At 40.1% G+C, this 22,009-nt stretch overlaps 1 protein-coding gene across 2 annotated transcripts in view; it reads left to right on the top strand.

The window, feature by feature from the left end:
- LOC108365155 (uncharacterized) overlaps positions 1-21,421 on the top strand; it is a 58,514-nt gene extending 37,093 nt beyond the window's left edge. Inside the window, exons 3-14 of one of the 2 annotated variants that reach the window (XM_017619116.1) lie at positions 5,853-6,476; positions 6,695-7,813; positions 13,896-14,004; positions 14,078-14,478; positions 14,547-15,061; positions 15,138-15,650; positions 16,527-16,640; positions 17,316-17,537; positions 17,603-17,752; positions 17,837-18,468; positions 18,531-19,284; positions 19,352-21,421. In XM_017619116.1, the coding sequence (XP_017474605.1) occupies positions 7,205-7,813; positions 13,896-14,004; positions 14,078-14,478; positions 14,547-15,061; positions 15,138-15,650; positions 16,527-16,640; positions 17,316-17,537; positions 17,603-17,752; positions 17,837-18,468; positions 18,531-19,284; positions 19,352-19,412 (4,080 nt within the window). In that variant the 5' untranslated portion in view covers positions 5,853-6,476; positions 6,695-7,204 and the 3' untranslated portion in view covers positions 19,413-21,421. The remainder of the gene's footprint in view (positions 1-5,852; positions 6,477-6,694; positions 7,814-13,895; positions 14,005-14,077; positions 14,479-14,546; positions 15,062-15,137; positions 15,651-16,526; positions 16,641-17,315; positions 17,538-17,602; positions 17,753-17,836; positions 18,469-18,530; positions 19,285-19,351) is intronic. The other variant, XM_017619117.1, reaches the window with a different exon arrangement.
- Positions 21,422-22,009: the final 588 nt, after the last annotated feature.

Here is a 22,009-nt window from a genome sequence, read left to right as displayed (position 1 = left end):
TGTTAGCTAGTTATTTCTATTGGTGAATAAAAAAAATTTTACCTCTTTGTAGGTTGTATATCTATATATTTCATATTTTTAATAGATACTTAAAGCTTTTGGAACCTGAAAGGGTTAAACTAAAAGAAACAAATGTTTTCGCAAAAACCTCTGTTAATTTCCGATTTTTCGTTTACTAATACATACATACTCACATACATATGTACGTACTTATGCCCGTGTATAAAAGTCTAAAAGATGTTCAAAAACAGCATTTCAGTTGCCTGATTATACCACATTGAATTCTCAGTTTGAGGGGAAAATCGCTTGACGACAATGTCGGCAGTCATGCAAAAAAAAATTACGCTGACTATGCAGAACGTTCGCCGCTGTAAATGAATAGTAGTTTTACTAGTATATTTTTTTTTGTGTTTTTACTGTCACCGAAAACACTTCGGGTTATCTGCGGCTATCAGGGTTTAACATCCTTTTCACAGTGTGCTACAAATATGAAAGTACGCACTTTGCCGGGCATCTTAAGTCAGATTACATTAAAGTGAGCAAAACAAATTGGTAAGTTTTCAAGGCGGCTGGTGGTGTGTGTGTGTGTGGGTGTAACTGAAAGTAGAGTTGTAGGCATCTCGACCTTCTACTTGAAGGTCAAGCGAATGTTGGTGAAATTTTGTTGTCTGCACAAGCAGCTGCCAGACAGTCAGACGGCCACCCTGACAGCAGCAAGTAGTAGATACTTAATTGATTAATGACTGGCAAATTTTTCGCTAACTAAATACACACATACATATCGTTACCCTAATATAGAAAGGCCCTAACTCATATAGTCGCTGAGATACAAAAAGCCGTAACTAAGTAAGCATTCTAAATTCCCTTTTGATTGATTATGATGCATTTCATCTATATATAAGCCCCACATAATTTTAAGCAATAAAAAAATTTTTAGTCAGTTACGGTTTTATTAAGGTAACGGTAAAAAAGGGTAAGGGTAAAAAAAGAAGATGCCGTTTTTGCACCCGAATTACAAAACTTACCATATTTGAAGACGTCCTCCAAAATATTTCAGAAAAATATTAAGATTTAGTTAGCTGAATAGCGATTTGAATATATCTCCAAAAATGGAGTTTTTATAAATAAAAATTATTTCTTAAAGAACTTTTTGAAAAAAATCCCCTCAGATGACCAAACAGATTAAGCTTAAAAAATCTGCATAAAAATATTCAAAACTCTTTTCAACGGAATCGTAATAACGAGATTTTTGATGCTGTTTTTTAACTATTTTCAAAGACTGATTTACGAAAACTTGAATAACTGTGCCAAAGCTATTCTGATTTAGAATTGTGTGTGTATTTTCTCATACTTTTTATTTCTGTGCAAAAAACTCATTCACGTCCCTTTTTTTCAAATACCAACACATCTTAGTTCAACTTGGAATGCCCCTGGTTCATCCTAGCTTTCTCTTTCATCCTTTGAATAAGTCTCTTACCAAAGGAATAGGAAAGGTTAGAAAATACCTATCCAATGATATCTCACAAGCCTAAATCGGAATAGTTTAGGTTTAGTTATTCAAGTTTTTCTTATACTTATCTTTGAAAAAAGGTTAAAAAATATATGTACATACGGGACGATACCAAATCTAACAAGTGCATATCAAAAAACGATGGAAATTTTTGGCTGGTGGTGTTATTGGTCGGTATGTTTTCAAAAAATACCTTAGTGAGGCCATCAATAACGATATGGATCTGGACGATATGTGGTAATGGTTGGAAAGTGTTGCGTGCCACGCAGCGGATTCCACGATGGAAAGAGTTGATGGATGGTTATCTGTCGAGAAGGAGATGGGAATTGGCCACCAAGATTGTGTTTAAACCTTGCTAAAATTTTTCTCGCCACGTTTTCTGCACTCAAAAGTTTACGTTAATAAGCGGGAATGGACCGAGGTCATTAACGGCAAAATATCCCAGATTATCCCCAAATTTGGGTCGGGCCTGCGCTTATCACTGAGACCAATGCTACTGGAAGTGTTGATGCGTACGTGATCCGCAACTTTATCAGGGCATCAATATTTTAATAAGTGAAAGCAAGAAAAAATAAAGGTGAAGGTTTAAATTAATAACTGTATAAATACTTGCTAAATGTTTATTGAAAATTATCTATGGTTGTAACGAATGACCGCGCTATTTTCGACTACGCTATAGCGGAATCCGAAGTGACGTAGTGGTCAGCAGTGCGCGCTACTATTCCGCAGGGTCTGGGTTTAAGCCTGGTTCAAGCCAACATCAAAAATATAAAACAAAAAGTTTGTAAAGTTTTTCTAAATGAAAAAATACCAGTATTCCATAGAAATGTTATAGAATCAATGTTTTTTCGCTAGGATAACTCTGTTTCTCTTCAGGAAACTTCCAATAATACTAAGCAATTTTTTAAGACTAACGATTCTTTCTGGGTAAGATTCTTCCGATTGATTTTCAAGAATTTTATACAATTTCTACGAAAAGGTGATTTTTCTCCATATGAAAGATATGGAAAATTTAATTTGCTGCCTCAAAGCCCTCATCATAATTGTTCTTAATAAAAATATACGCGTTTTCCATTACGAAAAATCCTAGGGGTCAGAGCTTAACATTTCAAAATTTTTTCCTCGCATGTATTTTTGGACCTTCCTACTATATATACATACATATATATTTCAACATAAAAAAAATTACTTTTCACTAAGGCATATTGACCAGCTAGTAGTATTAGAGCAGAAAAAAAAACAATCTGGTCGTTGTAGCGCCAAATAAGAAGACGAAGAATATTTGGTATCTAAATTGTCAAATATTATTTACCATTTTTCGCTAGAATTATAAATATTCAGCATTTGAAAACCAGCTTTTGAAACGTAGCATGCGGGTAAATGTGGTTTTGGTCTAACGCTTATACCTACTTCATATGCATTGCTTTCTATCCGCATATCAAAATATGACCTTGGCATATATGTAAGTACATATTTTTTCTGAGTAGATACATACAAACTAAATATGTACATATATTTATGTACTTAAACACTTAGGTGTTGCTAGGCCACATTTCATTAATACTTAAAAACCAACCCTGCATCTGCTAATCGCCTGTATTGTCCTTGCGCACGTGCTGCTGCTACCACTCAGTTCACGCACACCAATGAACCAGTCACGTATTTGTCTTTGCTTCTTCTATCCTCACCGGCTTGAAAAAAAACACACACTTACATATGTACGTATATATACTTGGTCATGGTGCATGTGTGCAGGTTGAACTAACCGGAAATTACCATATTAACTGTGCTTCCTGCAGAATTAATTAGACTTCCGCTGAGTGCATATAAAAACATGATTATTGACTCAGTCAAGCGGCAAGTCACTCTCCACCACACCGGCTCGACTATTTGTATTTTACTTTGTTAGTACAGCAGCCAGGGCCTCAACACACACACACAGAGAGCAAACCAAACAAATGCATATGAATGTATGCACATTAGGGTGGTGCAAACAAAGTTATGTCTGAATTTTAAAGATCTCATACCCTAGAATTGTTCCACATCGAAAAAATATACCCCGGTTTATTTTGTTTTTAAAGCAAAAAATATTTACAGGTCGCTTAAAGTGCGCAAAGTTTTCCCTGTATTTTATATGAAGAGAAACATTTTTGGTAAAAAGGTGGAATTCTTGAAAATCAATATTTTCGATCTTTCTCTCAACTTTGTTTCTACTCCAAATGCTAATTTAACAAATTTTTTAATTTTCATTATTTTTTAGGGGGCAATCGAAAACCCCGAAAAACTTAATGGGGGACCGATAAAAATAGTTTTTATTAGAAATGGCTAAATAAGCAATTGGGTGTTATTCTTTGAAGTCTGCTGAAAAGAAACTGAGTTTTCCTATAGAAAAATATTGGTTTTCAAGGATTCCATACCATTTCAACAAAAGTTTATTTTGTTCTCATATAAACAACATCGAGAACTTTGAGCGCTTTGAGCGATCTCTAAATATTTTTAATAAAAAAACAGTGGTATGTTTTTTCGATATAGGGGGTGAGAGCATTAAAATCCCGACTTTTTTTTTATTCGCCTGCATTTTTGGACCGCCCTAGTGTACATCAAGGGCATGAAAGGGCCATCAAAGTGGGCCAGCAAGTGCAGACATGAGTTTTAAAGTTTAAATTGGCATGTGTATATGTAGATGAGCATTTGTGTACATATATGCATATCACCTACACACTGGGTAAAGAAAGAAAAAGAGAAAAAACATACATGCTTTTTGACAGCGCAGCAGGAAATTACAAACAATACTCAGCCAATTTGCGAGCGTATGAGCAGCCCATGTCAACTGTGTGCAATTAGTGCCCTTTTGCAGCCATTATTACTCTTTTACCTGCGCTGAGTGAAGCAACGAGTGGTAGCCAGGGTTGCCAACTACGCTTAGCTATGAAGTGCCATATTAAGGATAAAAAAGTGCCAAATAGATAAATAAAAGTGCCAAAAGGGCGCTATTCTTTTTAATTCTTCACATTTTGTATGAAAATTAGAAACAAATTCCTACAACAAAAGTCCAATGCCAAAGTAAGGTCAACCAGTTGTATGCACTATAGAAATTAGAAAATTTTAGTCGAGAAAAGGGAATATGTATGCGCAAAGGATTTCACAAAAATGTTTTGAAATATTATTTTTTTTCGAAAGTGCCATTTTGGCACTTTGTGCCAAATTGAAAAATTAAGTGCCATTTGAAGTAAAATAGGGCCAAAAATGGCACGGTTTGAGCCAAGTTGGCAGCTCTGGTGGTAGAAAGCGTTTATATCTGAAGCATCAAATACATATGTACATACATGGAAGCATTTTGCAATGGTTCATTCTTTACGCCATGCCATGTAAAAAGTAATATTCAGTGTTGGGTACGATGGCTGCATGTGGATGGGCCTATTCAATACGAATGATACTTTGAAGTAATTAGCGAAAGCTGTCATGCGTTAACACAGATGTCAATAGTGAGGTACTCTTAGTAAAACTTAGTTACGGTTAGTGATTTTGTAAGAAAAAAACAAAAAATTCTAGTACTAGTAGAGATAACACAAAATATAAAAGTTAGAAGAAATCTAAAAGGAAATACATATTTACGTAATGACTAGCAAACATCCGCCATACTTCACTGCGCCTTAAAATTATTTTTGTATTGTTATTCCCCCCCAAAACTCTTATGGCCTCATTCATAAAAAATAAAATACGTGGATTTTAGGAGCTTTATGAATTCATTCCTTAAGGGAAAGGAAGATTGTCAAACGAATTTTCGATTTATGAATGTGAGTGTTAGTTAGTTGTTAGTTTTCAAACATAAGCGGTGGTAACTGATGGTTACTATTGGTCATGGCCGCCTTCACACAAAATTGTCCACCTCTATTTAATGCTATATTAATTTAGATTTGATAGCAGTTAATTAATAGAAAATATCGATGGCTGAGTGGAAGATCGACCTATCTCGGCAGCCAGTTCGAAAACATTCTATCTCAAAAAATTTTTCAAGAACGCCCTATTTCAGAATTCGTTTCAAAAATGCCCTATCTCAGCTGCCGATTCAAAAACGCCCTATATCAACATATTTTCAATACATTTTGAAGTAAGATAGGGCGTTTTTGAGCCGAATTTTGAGATAGGGTGTTTTTCAATAAAATTCTGAAATAGGGCGTTTTTGAAAAGTTTTTTGAGATAGAGGATTTTCGAACTGGCAGCCGAGATAGGTCGATCTTCCACTCAGCCATCGATATACAGTTTAAACACATACAATTTTGTTGTATATATAGATCTTTGTTTGGCCTAATCCCACCCATTTTTCTTCTTCTTCTTGTAGGCTTTGAAATTTATGCCGTTGTGATGACGCAATGGATTGCAGCCTCAAGTGGGCACTCTTCAATACAAAGACGAGCGCACTCGCACCTATCTGTGAGGCTGCAAATATCGCGACAACAAAACCAAAATCTAGTGCTACAACAACAGCAACGGCCCTTACGGCTACGGCTGGAGCAAAATCACAAATCAACACAATTAAAATACGAGAAAGGCCAAAAATTGCCAAAACTACGCAAATATCTCTACGGCTTTGGCACATATTGCATAACTGGAAAATAAGCTCATTTATCGCCACAAAAATCACCACCACCACCAGCACAACCAAAGCTAGCAGAGGTGGTGTCACGAGCGCCTTGTTCTCGCAAAGACTTTGTGCCCACGGATGCGTCAACAAATCCAATACACGCATGCTGCGAAGGAGTAAGCAAATTTAACGGCATCCACCAGCTTCCATCAGCGACTACACTTAGTCTGAGAGAGCGGAACACTAAATACATATAAAGGCTCTAAAGGAAAAACAATAACAAACGGACAAAAAACGGGTACAACGACAAATGCTGTTTTAGAGGAAATATTTTAAGCGAAAAAAGGAGCAACCAATCTAAAAAAAAAAAAATGAAACATTGTAAGTGTTTAATGAGTTCTGCTAAAGTTTAATTTGTAGAAATGTATTTTAGTTTAAAATTTTGCTACAGCTATTCATTTGTATGTACGTGTCCTATTTTCAAGAATTTTCTTTCTCCAACCCTAGTATCCTTGTTACTTTCATGCAGAAACGACTCAGCTTCGTGGTGTGTGACTTATTTACTTATAAATTTTTTTTTTTTACTTTGCTATTTGCAGCGAATATTTTTATACACAAAGACATGATGGAGTTTGGCTAAAAAGATTTTGGTGCACCTAAAATCGAAATCAAGAATAAAGAAGCTATTACAAAAAAATACAGAGGTAGAACAGAAAAACCAAACTTTACATTACCACTACTAAGCTATACTCTCGTCTACGTGCGAATTCAATTAAATCTTTGTCACGAATTGATTCGCCGCCTTTGCCACGTCTCGTCTTGACTTAATTAAATCCAACTAAATCAATTTGACTCTGTTAGAGCTGCGACGGATTTCACGCCAATTGGAAATTGAACAGCAACCAGCACCACCGACTTGAATACCAAGAAAGCTATATACATTGTCTCTCCATAGCGACATAATCGTTGCAAGGAATCTCAAACTCCGCGATCCCACAATTCGCGCTGACCCTGGTGAATCAAGCCAACAAAATAAATTCCCCAACGAAGCAGACGTTTTCGCGCAAATTGTGCCAATCAAGGCGCAATTGTTCATTTGTGCAGTGGCCATGGAGCCTCCTGGCGGCTTGCCGCCGGACAGAGACAGACAACTAGTGCTGCGCGCTCAGCAGCAGCAGCAGCAGCAACTGGTGCCTTTGGTGTCGCAAGTGAAGCCAACTCTAGCACTGAATCTTCAGCAGCAGCAGCAGCAGCAAACGCACTCGACGGCCACCACATCGCCGGCTGCGGTTGGTGCAGCTGCCACAGTGACTGCGACCGTTAGTGCGGCATCGCTCAACACGACCAACGCACTTGTGCGCGCTCTCAGCGGCGATGCTGTGTGTGTAACCGCAGCGGGCGGTAGTGGCGTGGTGCCAGCGAGCACCAGTCCTGCGCTAGCAACCGCAGCCATAGCGATATCGGGCACCACTCAGGCGGCCACTGTGTTCAGCGGCAGCGCCGTGGGTGTACAGCACTATCATCAGCCACATCATACACCCAACCATCCACATCCTCCGCACACGCACCACTTGCCAGCGCATCCGCTTCAACCGTATGGCGTTCAGAACTCGTCGTCGACCTCGTCGCTGCTTGGCGGCATCTCGAGCGGCAGCTGCAGCACTTCGAGCGGTGGACAGACCATTGAAAAGCTGTCACGTCCGATGGCATTTGATAAGGTGAGTCCGATAAAGAAAACGTAACTCAATTATATTAAATATATAGAAGAACAAATATTTATTGTATAGCAGAAATGTTGAGAAAAATAACAAAGGGTAGCTAGGAAATATAATATTCACAGAAGCGACATATGTACGCATGCAGCTTTTGGACTGTTGTAGGCACTCAGCGAAATCTAGGCATTCTTGCTTTTCTTAAAAAAGCGACATGAGCACACTTGAATGACGCCATCCTTATCTTTGCCGTCGTCTCCGCTGCTCTCGCTCGACTTCTTTTTCGGGTGATGTATGGGGCAAACCAGTTCCAATTCGTCATTTCCTTCATCTTCAGCGCTTAGCAGCAGATCCAAGGCATTCTCAATAAAATTGATTGGTTGTGTGGGCCCTGCCAAGCTGTAAGGGGGCAACAGTAATGGCCGTGAAAGTAAAGCAGAATTGCTTGGATTTATCAGTGTAGGTGTAGTGGCTGCCGAATTATGCAGCAAGCTTATTTGAGGATTCATTGAGTTGTAGAAAAAGTCCATGGCATCAGCGTCCTCGGCAACCCCAACTGCTGGGCCAATGCTTATGACTGACTTGGTTGGTTTGCCGTTGACAGAGAGTTGAGCGCCTTGAGCTTGAATGGGAGCACCGTCTGGGGGGAGGGGAGGGGAACTTAATTTGTAAAACGGATTTACAATGGGTTGGGTTTTATAAGTTTTAGCTACCTACTTTAAAAGGTCAGCTATTTTTGCAACCGAATTAACTCACCTGGTCCCACTTTGTAGAGCATCATGTTGGCGAACTTCAGGTAACTTTCCATTGGCAGTGTTTTTCCATTCGAATGCTTGAACGCTTGCAGTGCCTCCCGTGCCATATTCGCCGCTTTCTCACTGTCTTGTTTCATTCTTTGCTGCGAGTCTTGTGATTTTTCATACACTTTTCCCGGCTCTTCAATAACTTCCGCTGGCTTGTGCGACTGCGATAACAAAGTAGAGAGCGATGACTCCTTCATTTCCGGCCCCGGCTGCCCGTTGGTGTGATTACTTTTGTCACCGTTATTATTATTGTTGTTGCTATCGCCATTGTATTTAGCTTTGCTATTATCCTCGCTGCTTACGGCATTGTGGTCATTGTTCCGCTTGTGAGCATCGCCCATGCTGGCATTCGCGCTTTTGTTGTCAACGCTATTGTTGTGATTTTCATTACGCTTATTGTTCTTCAGCACGGCATCTTTGTTGGCATTTCCCTCACTAACGCCGTTATCATTACTTAGCTTTCCAACCGCATTGTTGTTCTCTGCAATGTTGTTCGAATGGTCGGTATTGATTTTTAGTGAATTGCGACTATTTAGTTTCGATACGTTACTCATCTCGGACCAACGTTTTAAACTATTGGCAATGCTCCGTGAATTCGGCTGATGGAATGTGAAGGAGTTGAGGCCGTGCTGCATGCCCATCATCGGCTGCGGTCCATTATCGATGAACAGCACCTCTGCAGCACCCCCCTCGCCAGAACCGAATGCGGCGCCATGCTGCATGTCGTCAAAAAAGCGCTCCCCGAACCCACCATTGTTTAGCAGATAAGTCAGCGATGGCTGGTGCAGGTCTTCGCTAACAACGCTGCCATCCTCCATCAACTTTGGTGCCGCTCCGGCAAGCTGCTGCGGTGAGTGGCTGGCCTTTGTGCTCTTTTTGGTTTTCTCCGCATCAGATTTGTGGCTGAGCGAAGCGAAGGCTACGTACGTACGAAAGGTATAAAACGTTTTAGGAAGGAATAATAAAATGCGCTACCGCAAACCTTTATCTATGGCGTGCTCCACAGCGGCCACGGCTTTTTTGGCCCACGCGTGCCCGGAGTGACCATTCACGTCCTCATGGATACCTGACGTATTTGCTGTGTGCTCATTCTGAGCGGCCATTTTGATGTCATTCGTTATAGAGCGCTGATCCGATAGAAGGTCATTGGAAAGTTTGGTTATGTTTTGCATTGCGATCGATCCGCGTTTGATGCGACGCAATGCTTGGGTTTGCTGAAACGAAACTGCAAGCAGAGTCAGTGCTACACACTTCGTGGCATTTAATTGTTACCCAATCAGCAAATACTTACAAATACAAAAGACTAAGAGCAGAAATAAGCTGTGGTTGCGCATGTTGTTTGAAGTGATGCTGGCTATTTGCTGGAACCAAAATTGCAGGACTCAAAAATATGCCTTGCAGGCTTGAAAAATATATATGTATGTGCCTTGTGTAAAATTCAAAATTGATTGAGAAAATCAGTTATTTTGTTTTTGTCTTTTAAAGCAAAGATAAATAATTGTGCCTTGGAAAGTGCAAGTTGTTCAACTAATACAGTATTTGAGGGCTAAAATTAATAGTTTTCGAATTCGCAGGTAAAATATAGAAATTGAAGAAGAGTTTCTGTGTGCCCTGGTGGGGACTTCTGCCAGAAGCGAGAGTTGTCGCTTAACCGGCTGCAGAAGCCGCTTCGATCGACCCGCGGTCGGCTACAGGTCAGCAGGACTTTATAACTTTGCAGCACAGCGATTTCGCATAACGCTCTCTGAATCAGTTATTACCCACTCAAACTCGTATATAGTATCGTCCATGCCAGCAGAGATTAACTCAATGATCGTCTGCCCGGCCAATTTATCAGCCAAAACTGACTTGGACGTAAGACGAAGCGCACGAGAATGAGGCCATATAGCCCCCAACTAGCTTCGATCATGCGCATGGAGCAATCTTGAAGCCGCGATTGCCGCTGGGCATCAGAGTGGATATTGTATATATATGAGTGTCACCTCTTCCTGAAATACTTTGCAGAATTTCGGGAGCCTAAAATTGATATCAGTCGAGAGTTATTGGCAAAACACACCTTATACATACATACCATCAAACTTTGACACATACAACATTATTATGTTAACTGGACAGAGTTCCAAATACCGCTACTCACCTATTAATCAGTTTTTTCAGGTATGAAATCGAAGTTACCGTTCATATGCTACCAAGTACTTTGTTTTCTCAAACAATAATGAAAAAAGTTACAATGGTATTTTCTAGTCGCATCGATATGTCCTCGATGTCGGGAAAGAAATTAACTTCGAAGTCTATATTTTTAAAAGCTCAACTTAGAAATTTTTGAGAGCCCCTCAATCACTACCAAGAAATTATGTTTCGTACATGTACACAGGTCAATTGGTCAATCGTGGGTCTTCTTTGGAAACGAGGAAATAATGATTGATTGGAGCTTTTAACCGCCTCTTTAATAAATGTTATCCTTACAATTATAGAATTCGCGATACATCTACGGTATGGATGGGAGTGAGCCAGTTAACTGACACAACCCTTGGCTGTCGTGCAGTATTAACTCCACCTGAGTCCAGAAATGAAATGAAAAAAAAAAAAATATTTTGTTTGAAGGCGGTTTCAGCTTGAGGCTCTACGAGAGCTCATGTCGGCATATAATCCCCAAGTCTTTTTAATAAAGCACCAATTAATACCGCAAAGTTTATTTTGTTCGCTAGCAAAATTTACTTATACCTTTTCATCTATAACGCCATACACAGTTTCCTAATTCCACTTCCAGTCGGTTGAAGTAGAATTTTCTGATGTTCATGAAAGGTATGAAGTATAGCCGAAGATGGCACTGTCCTTACTTGTTTTTCATGCATAAGTAAATTCATATATTATTACATATTTTATTCTCACACAGGAGCATGCGGGCTCCTCGTGTAAACAGACATGAGAATGAATGAGAATTTTATTACCGGAAATGTTCTCTTGAGAACGAATAAAATACCAGTGAGAATTAATGTGCGTGTAAACGCCCATACTCACACAAACATGGCGCCACTCTTATGAGAATAACTCTCATCGTTTACGAGCACCTTTATCGCAAGCTGCTGTTGGTTTCGATCAGCTCTTATTGAGCCGAGAATTCTCGCCACCAATTCCGATGTTTTATCCTCAACATGCCTATGTAATCAGATCGTCAAAGTTAATGATTTTCGAGCTCTAACGCCATTTCTACATTTGTATTCCAGCTTTGCCAAAAACATTTGGTACGCATTATAACTGGGTACTTTGGAACCACTTTTTAATCTTTACTTGAGTTAAAACCATACTCTTCCACTGATCATATTAAAGTAGATACAGAGACCAACCAAAATCTATATTTTATAATAAAATCGGTCTTCTCCCGCCATCTTTGTTTGCTCAAAGTATTTCCACACCTCAATGACTGTCAAAAAATAAATTACGTACATTGGAAGCGGCACAATCATTGCACTAACATATAACCAGCTTATGCAGCTAATAATTGCTCAAATTTCAATTACCAACTTATTGCATTATCGATCAATTAAAAATCCAGCAGCTTCCTTTAGCTTACGAGCAATTGTTCTTCTCCTCGTTCCAGCACTGAAAATTTAACGATGTCGTATAAATGCATACTAACATATTTACATGTATGTATGTATGTTTGTTAGTTTAAAAATAAAAATTTTTATTTTTTTTTGTGTGTGTGTGAGTACACTCGAGCTCCTCGTTCGTTCACTCAGCGATGAGATGACCTTGTCCTCCTCACCCACAATGCAAGATATTCACAAATTGGATTTCACCAGCGACATTGATGTTGACGTTGACAGCTGATTTAAAAATTAGGTTGAGCCTTCAAGTCGAAGCACCAACAACAGCCGATCAAACCAATAGTTGGTTACTCGTACCCCAAAACCAATGCCAACTAAGCTATGTAACTACTTGAACGACAGCCCACAACTATGCGAGTGTGGTGCTTGCCGTAACTCGTTGCTTCGTCTGCGCGCTTGCTGCAACATAAAAAAAAATCCTTGAAACTTAATTAATTTGATTTTGAGCAGTTATGCGCGCAGCAATGCGTCCTTGGCATACCGCTAGTCAATTATGTTGGTATGTATGTATGTACATGCGAGTACTTGGATACATACATACATATGTATGTAAATAGGTACGTACTCACTAATAATTTTAGTATTTCATATGCGACTTTGCTTTGTGCTTTTGATGCGCTCGACGCGTTCATGTTGCAGTGGCAGCAGTAGTGGTAGTGAAGCCATTTTGTGGTATGTTAGTTACTTGAAAAGGAAGTGAGCGCATTACGCTGTGACATGACGTTGATAGATAATAAGCGATAATAGGCAGAGAATGAAATTGAAAGAAAGAACAGTGATCTAAGGTAATTTTTTAAAAAGTGCCCTATACTTACGAGCCCCACTAGTCAAGATTTGAACTAACTTAACCTGCCCTCCCAACCACAAGGCAGTTTCGGTAATTTATCTCAATGAACTGCATTGTTTCTCTTAGCAGTTCGTTGCCCCACTGTAGTCAACTTTCCAACCGGATTAGTATTCACTGAGACCTTCTCCAAAATTCAGGCATTGTTTACTTGATACCTGGCTTACAAAGCTATTGGGAAAATGCCCATCCCATCAGATATCGCAGTTGAACTGCGTTTGCCGATTGTATGAAATTTTGAATCAGAGTTCATTCTAGCCGCGATACCAAAGCCCAGTTGAAACAGTCTTGCTCAGAGCACACCTCCCAAAAAAGTCTCTAATATGTCGGTCTGCGTGACCTGCCTTGCTTTACTATTTAGGAAGATACCAATTCCAATTGAGTCTCTTGATAAGCATAACGATCAGGTATTTCAACCTGAAGATAGTCAAGCCAAATGTTGTTAGTTTCCGTTGCAAAGTTCCACTAGTTATACTGAGCTTGGTATGCCTCTTGCACTCAAAGGACTTCTTACTTTCGCTGTCCAAATAACGTCGCGAGTTCAAGGACAGCCCAAAAAGTACTTTTCTTAACTCTCAAAATCTAAACCGAAGAGCATAAATGGCAGGGCTGGCAAATAAATCGGGATTTTTTAAATAGAAAAATCAAAATCCGGATAGAAAATAAAACAGCGCGAATAGAATAGCGCGAATATTCCTATTTCTTATTTAGTCTTCGACTATCTCTCAATTTGGACCTCAAAATCTGAAAATTCCTCTGATAGCATAAAGTGGTTCATAACCAGGAATATATTTTGTTCTATTCATTTCATCATCTTGTTCATTTTGCAGATGGAGACGATCGTACGCGCCATGCAGACGGACTATGGAGAGAATAAAAAAGCCGTGCCGGTGCGCATGCAGAAGGGTTTCCTCAACAATATTCCATCTGCCTTTATGGGTACGTCTTTCTCTTTCTCACATTTCACACCTTCTGCCTCATATCGAGTTGGAATTAAATTTTCTCTTTCCAGGCTATGATCTTGTCGAGTGGCTGATGGACCGTTTGCTTTGTGAGGAGTCTGAAGCATTAAACATAGCCAACCAACTTTGCTTGCATGGCTATTTCTTTCCCGTTCATGACACCAAATCACTCGCAGTCAAAGATGACTCTTCACTATATCGCTTTCAGACACCATACTATTGGCCCTGGCAGCACAAGGCACCCGACAATGTAGAGTATGCCATCTATCTGACCAAGCGTTCACTGCGCAACAAACAACGCCACGCATTGGAGGAGTACGAGGCTGAAGCCTTAGCATCGCTGCACAAGAGTCTCAAAGGTAAATGGGACTTCATTTCAATGCAGGCTGAGGAACAGACGCGGTTGGCTAAGGAGCGAAAGAAGGGTGACAAGATTGTCAGTGACTCACAAGTAAGCGCGTGTAATATTGCACAATTGATGCCATTTTTTACAAGTGTATCTGTATATTTTACCGATAGGAACGCGCCTATTGGCGTGTACACCGTCCACCGCCCGGCCAGTTTACTCCCCTGGAGCCATGCCCCATACCGTCACGTGATCGTTTGGGCTCTAAGCCGAACAAGAAGAAGACTATAGAAGATGTGCAGCGGGAAGTGGACTATCTTCGCAAGTCACTCAATCGCACGCGCATGAAGATGTCTCAGGCTTGCGAATCACTGGTCGCCTATTCGGAGACATTTGCCGAGTTTGACTTCTTTTTCCAGCCAGTATTGCCGTCGAACCCATGGGTTACGGAGGACACCACTTTTTGGCAGCTGAACAACAGTTTCGTCGATGCACCCACGGAGAAACGTGTGAAACGTTGGGCGATTTCAATCGAGGAGCTGGTTTCCGATCCCACTGGCCTGCAGGAGTTCACCAGCTTTCTGGAAAAGGAGTACTCGCACGAGAATATACGCTTCTGGATTGCAGTTAACCGGTTGCGGCGTTCAGCGCACTCGCAGGTTGCGCGCAAGGTCAACGAAATTTACGAGTGAGCTTCAGCGAGCAACACACACGACGCCATTTTTTTTTTTGAGATTTTAAAATTTTCATAATTTCTTTCGCAGAGAGTTTCTGAAGCCGGGCGCACCATGCGAAATCAACATTGACGGCAAAACGATGGAGAGTGTGCTGAAAGGTCTGAAAAATCCCTCACGTTTTACTTTTGACTCTGCGTCCGAGCACATCTACATGCTGCTGCTAAAGAAGGACTGCTATCCGCGCTTCATACGCTCCGATCACTACAAGCGTCTTCTGGAGTCTGGCGTGCAGCCGTTGCAAAACAAGAAGCGCTTCTTTAACTTCGGTGGCGTCGGTGCTGGCAAAAAGAAGATGACTGCGGCGCTATCCAGCCAACCGAATCTTGGAAGCGTGACAGCTACAAAGAATGCTGGCGGCGGTGGTGTGTGCTCTTCAATGATGCAAGCGCCGCCGCCCGGAAATTTGGCACGACGGCGTGGCAGCGACCGCAGCCTCAGCGGGTCCGCACACGAGCTGGCTGTGATTGGCGTAAATAAGGACATCACATCCAAAGTGCCACATTCGCACTCGCAAAGCAATCTGAGTGAAATTCCCTACAGGTAAGTTGGCTGCGTACGCTCACTTAGTGGACTCTGTCGAAGTTAGTCGTTGACCTGAGCAAATAAATAGTCAGGTGTGCTATTCTGTTAGATGTTGCTTTTTCTGCAATATTTCGTAAATAATTTTGTATAATTTCCAGTTAAATTTTTAGCTAAATGACTTAAGTAAAACTGAGTGCTAAATAAAAACGCAGTAACATATCTATGACAAAATAACAGGGACCGTAACAGTTACAAATTTTATTAAAAAAATCGCTCGTTAACAAATGTTTTTTGACCTTTATTTAATTACTCCTTAAAAAACATTTTTTTCTGATTTTTATTTTATAAATCCAAATTCCGAGTGAATTTCAATCTAATCCGCTTTTAATTCTAATTGGCAGGAAATGAAATTCACTCGGAAGTGAATTAGATACAAATTAAAAATAATTGTTATTTTGGATTTATAAAATAAAAATTAAAAGTAATGTTTTTTTTTTTAATCTTGCATAAAAGTTACAAATAAAAATTTATTTTCAAATTTGATTATCGGTGAAAAAAAGAAATCGGTTGGTATGTGCCACTTAGTTATAGAAAATTTCCTAAATAGTGAATTTTTTAATAACAGTTTTCATCAATAACTGTTATATGCGGTCCCTGCAAAATAATAAAGCCTCTTTTAAAACGCTTTTTCGTTACGTTGATAAAAGTTCTACATACATTTAAATTTTCAATCTAATTTTCTTTTTCGCATATTACCATACACAACTTTTTGTTCGAAACACAATTCAAACGCATTACAATTACTAAAATATTTAATTAAAAATATTACAAAACAAAACTGGATAAATCACGAAATCATACCGAATATAATTCGCGAATATGGAATATATGCAGTAGTGAAGCCATTTACAGGGGGGACATGCCGCAACTCCAAGTCACGGATGTCGCAACGCAGGCTCCGCCGCTCGGAAATCGCGACAGCCCAACGAGCAATTTACGCTCCCATCAGTAAGATGTTATTTTCTCTCTAAAACCACCAAGCATTTCAGAACAACTCTTAACTACTATCTATCCACTGCTTCCCAACTGCTGTTGCTGTTGCTCTACAAATCTAACGAACTACCGTTGTTGTCAAACTTGGCGTGTTGTGTTAACCACTCTCCTGATAAGGGAACTAACTACATACTACATACATACATACTGCATCATCCTCTGCGCCACTCATCTACTTCATATCGCAAATTTTTCAACAATTTAACTCCAATTTGATTTTTTTGCTCATTTTGTTATCTTCTGTATGTATTTAAGTATATTTGTTCATCATGTCTTCGCGCTCATAACTCAACGTTATTCATGCTCTGTGTTGAATTGATTGTTTATGGCTCTGTGCTAATTGTAATCCTTCCTAATTCAGTCTCATTCCTGTGAAATCAAGCTAACTTTCCGCGTTAACACTCTTTCAAAATAAATCTCACTTTTTTGCCCATGAAATTTATTGCATTTTCGTTGCTATGCTGGATTTTAAGTTAAACACTTATCTGAGATACTCTAACTGTTGTATTGTAAATATGTATGTATGTACAAATGTTTATCTGTATTTAAAACGACATGAAAAATTTGCTAAATGTGCTTATTCACTTATTCTGGGCGCTCCCTATTAATACGATTCCCATCACTCCGTAGAGAGACATCCAAGGCGAAGCCCGCCCGACTAGAGACTACCGTCGAAACGTCCAGTAGTGCAGTGTGCCCTTGGGAAACTTCTGATGAGCCACCCACAACACAAGCACCGACACTACTTCAGCCATCCCAAGTTAAGTTGTCCGTGTGTCCGTGGGAGCAGGAGAGTGCGCCTGCCATTACTAGTGGCAAAGTAGCCAAATCGGTCACACAGCGTCTCACCAGGTAAATAGCTGCAAATAGGCACAGCATTGATGTTCCAAACTACTAAATGTAAAATTCTATTACAGCACGTCTTCGGATATCAGCGAGGTTTCGGATCGCTTGCCACGCAATTTGGGAATACGTCATCAGAACACCGTCGATAGCGGCGAAGCGAGTAAGCGTCTCGTGCCGAACTTCAGCGAACAACGAAGAGCTTCGATGTCCTTCACGCCATCGTAAGTTTCCTGCTATTTTTTTTTTTGTTAACTTGCAACTGCAGGTATTTTCTAAATGACTTTTTGTTCCTGCCCCCCTTAAAGTCGTATAGCAGAATACCAATATGGACAGACGTGCATATCTGCGAAGACATCGTCTACCCCATCGCCCACCGTGGGCAGTCAAAGTGTTGTGGACGCCACGCTGCCAACGCCAACGCCGCCGCTGCTCACACAAAGTATTGCCACCATTGCCACGGCAACCGCCATTAGCAGCTCCTCTGGCACTATTTCGAAGGATCCACCTTCCATATCGGATGTGGAAATCGAAGAGGAACTCAACAAGTTGGCGATATCGCAACGCAACAGCGAATCGTCCGCCTCCGAAATGTCAGCATTGCCACCCCCGACTCCCACACCTCCACCCATGACAAAGGTGACACCACCACCGCCAGATGACAGCGTCCCCACTTATTATCAGCCGGCTGAGCTAGTCTCATGTGAGAGCCCACACAGCGATTTGTTGTGTGGCGCGGAAGAGAGCGGTGGAAGTGGCAACAGTGACAATGGCAGCTTAATTATATCCGAATCCGATGTAGCGGTGCCTGTGCAAGAGGTGCAAATTGAGCTTATAGAAAGTTTCGACGTTCAGGAAGAAAAGAGCCCGCAGTTGCCAAAACCAACAATACAAGTTGATCAGGAGGTGGAACCGTCAGCTGCAACTGACGTAGGTGCAGGTTAGTTGTAACCAAGCAAAAGAAAAAAAAGTATGTGCACACGCAATTTTATATCTTTTCAGAAGCACCGACCGAAGCAGAGGCCTCCGATAGCGAAACTCAAAAGACGCCCACACCAAGCCTTGGAAACTCCACGCAAGTAACGCCTGTAGCGGAGCAAACGCTTCCACCACTTTTCAACACTTCCGAAGTGCAGCCTGCGGCCCAAGCACACATAACACAAATGTTTGCGGATGCAATGCCAATGGCCGTCTCAATGATACCGCCACCCCCACCGCCTATCGGTCCGATGGAGGAGGAAGAGCAACTGCGCATGGAAGAGGAAATCGCAGCCGCACAAGAGACCCAAGAAGAGCTGTCACCCACTACCGACGAGTACCAAGAAGGTCTGCAGTTCGACGGCGACGACAAGGAGGACTACGATTATGACATCATAGACACCGACACACAAGCTGGCTATATACCGCCCGCACCGACACCGGCACCGTCTATGGCGCCACTAGCCGAAATGGATATAGATACGGTGGATGACGATGAGCCATGCGAGGAGATCGAGCCAATGGTTGAAGTGGAAGAGCTGCCAAAAACACCAACAGCCGAAACAGTTATGCCAGCGATTGTCGAAACTATAGTGCCAGTCATCGCAGAGGAGGTAAAGAAACGGCGTAAGAAACGCATCGTAGATGGCAGAAAGCCACACTCCGTAGATGAGAAAGAGAGGGCCAGCACATCGGCGGCAGGTGGTGCGACGACAGAGGCCAGTGGTGGCACGAATAACCAAGCTGACCGCAATGCGGTGTGCCCCTGGGAGGATGAGTAAGTAATCAGAATTCGGATGAAAATGATAAATTTGAACTGACTTTGTTATATTTTTCCTTAACAGAAACGTAACCACCAGCGATGGCACATTTGTAAAGACCTATGCTACGCTCGGGTATTTATGAATAAAGCAGAACCTCTTCAAATCTATAGTTACCAAAATACTGAGAAAAAAGAAAAATCAAAAGAAATAACATTTGTTTGCATCGCAAATTTACACACACACACACATACTTATATACACGCACACACTCAACTAAGCACTCATACAAGACTTGCGTATAGATAAAAAAATATAAGACAGTAGGAGTGAAGGTTTTACATTGCCGTGCAGGGAAGCACATTGCGACAACACCGTTCTATTCGCGCATAAAATATATATATTCGCGAATCTTAAACTTTTTCAGGATAATTTATTTCATATATGTAAAATTTGGTGATTTATTTTCTTAGTTCGCAATCACTGGAATTCAAAATGTGTACTTGCTTCTTGATATTTAGTATAAACAGGCTATAGAAGAGCGGGCGCTTTTGTTTTTGTTTTGCCCGCACAAAGCAAAGCTATTGCCGCAGATCGTTCTGCACAAATTTATTTTTCCCTGCAGGCAGATAAATCAAACACGCACACGCATTCATACGTAATTACACTAGGAATTGGAAAGATCTTGAAAAACCACGTTGTGAAGAAGCAAACCAATATATTAATGAGAAATAAATAGCCGCTAATTAATGCCATAATATTTATAGACGTCTAACATACACATTTACAAAACACAAACCAACCAGCAAGCAACCATAAAAATGGGTATCAAATCTAACAGGAAATAAATAGAAAGTGGAATGCATTGCTTAACGTTATAAGTACATTTCGACGGCCGGGATAGGCCGCTTTTGGACCTTGATCTCTAATAGCGCTTTCTTGAAAAATTTTCTGATAAAGGGCAATTAAGAACCGGCTGCCTTAATAGGTCGATGTACGCTAACTTCTCCAAGCGAATTGTTTATTGCTGATAATTTTTTTTTGTTTATTAAAAAGAGGTTAAAAGGACCTGAAAAAGGGAAAGAGCAAATTCTGACACAAATCAAAGCTTTTGTTGTAATATTTACCTCGCTTTTATTAACATGACTTGCAGCAATGTGGTTACATGAGTTTTGATAGCTTGAGGGCATTTTTTAGAATCCACAGAAAACTTGAAGTCAAGGTGATTTTGCCATTGAAGTGCGAATGAAATAATCACCAGCTGTTACAAGGCTTGAAAATATTTCTCGTTAATTGCAGCGCTTTAAAGTAAGGTCGTCCAATCTAACGAATTTTATGTTGTATGCATAACTTTTAAAATCAAAAAACTCGTTAAACCGATTGATTTTTTTACTTGGAAAATCGAACATTTTATTATTTAAATTTATTATTTTTATTTTTTAACCACTGCCAATTAAATCAAAGTTATTGGTGTCTTAATGTTAACCAAATTATTTTATGGAGATAAATAACGCAAATTTAACTGCCATTGGCTTAACCACGCCAGTTGAGAAGGGCTCAGGGTGTTCAAGACGCTCGCGCAATGAATAAAATAGAAAAAAAGGGAATCAAGTTTTGAAAACTGAAAAGATGATAAATCATGAAATAAAATTAGGGTATTAAAACCGCCCTCTTTATCAGATTATCTGGTAATGTGGTTACATTTTTAACTCAGTTTACAAAAACAAAATACACTAAAGAATTTTAATTTTTAACCAGATAACGTTAAAACCAGGCAGGTTTGAATAACATAATTTCTTCAATATGAAAACTTTGTGTTCCTTGAAATGAAGAAAAAAGATGCGCCTCCTATGAAATGAAAGAGAAAAAAACTTTCTATTCTGACCAAAAAGGATTGAAACTACGGAAACTATTATTCTAATGAATCTGGGCGCTCAAACAAGATCAGACGTTGACGATATTAAAACATAAATGAAATCATTTGAAGGTATTTTGTTGGCTTCTATTTGGTTCAAAACTTGGACCCAAATTATCTATCGGAGTAACATTTTTTTTGAGCCAGTGATGCTACCACTGATGTGGAAGCGCCAATATAAAGAGTTTGATTGAAGGACAAAACGTTGGTTCCTTAGATACATTTCAAGAAGGACGGAGAAAAAAAAAATTGGGTTACCAAAAGAAACAGTGGATTAAAATTCTGAGACACAGTTCAAGCAAGAGGACGTCTACAGCATACTTCTGTAAGGTGTACGATGTGGACGCTAATATCGACTTGGTTGAAGAAATTCGATACTTTAAGACTTTTCACGGATCAGCATTTTCCTGCGCTCCAACGCCTAAACAAGCTACCAAACTCAAGATTATTGCCTAATATCTTCGCATCATTCCAAGTCTTCTGACTTGTTCCAGTGACTGTTGCTGAAGGCGAACGTTTATGTAGTCTATTAGCTCGAATTAAGAAGTTTTCACGTTCTACGGGTAACCAAGATAGACTAACTAGCCACGAACATTTGGCATTGGAATCATCTCTGGATTATATCATCGATTCTGAATCCGTGAACAAAATAGTTTCTGAGCGAAAATCCCATGTATTTTTTTTTTTTTACAAAATTCACTTAAGAATGTAACGATAGTACATAGGCCTGAAGTACTCCATTGAACGTTAACGAACATTTTGTTACCGAAAAATTTACAAATTGTATTGGAAAAAACTGAAACAGGTACTTTAGTAGCCGTTTAAAA

Source organism: Rhagoletis zephyria, unplaced genomic scaffold (assembly GCF_001687245.7).
Source record: "Rhagoletis zephyria isolate East Lansing unplaced genomic scaffold, Rhagoletis_zephyria_1.1 Rzeph_scaffold_01788, whole genome shotgun sequence".
Classification (NCBI taxonomy): domain Eukaryota; kingdom Metazoa; phylum Arthropoda; class Insecta; order Diptera; family Tephritidae; genus Rhagoletis; species Rhagoletis zephyria.
This window is presented reverse-complemented; position numbering and strand designations above follow the sequence as displayed.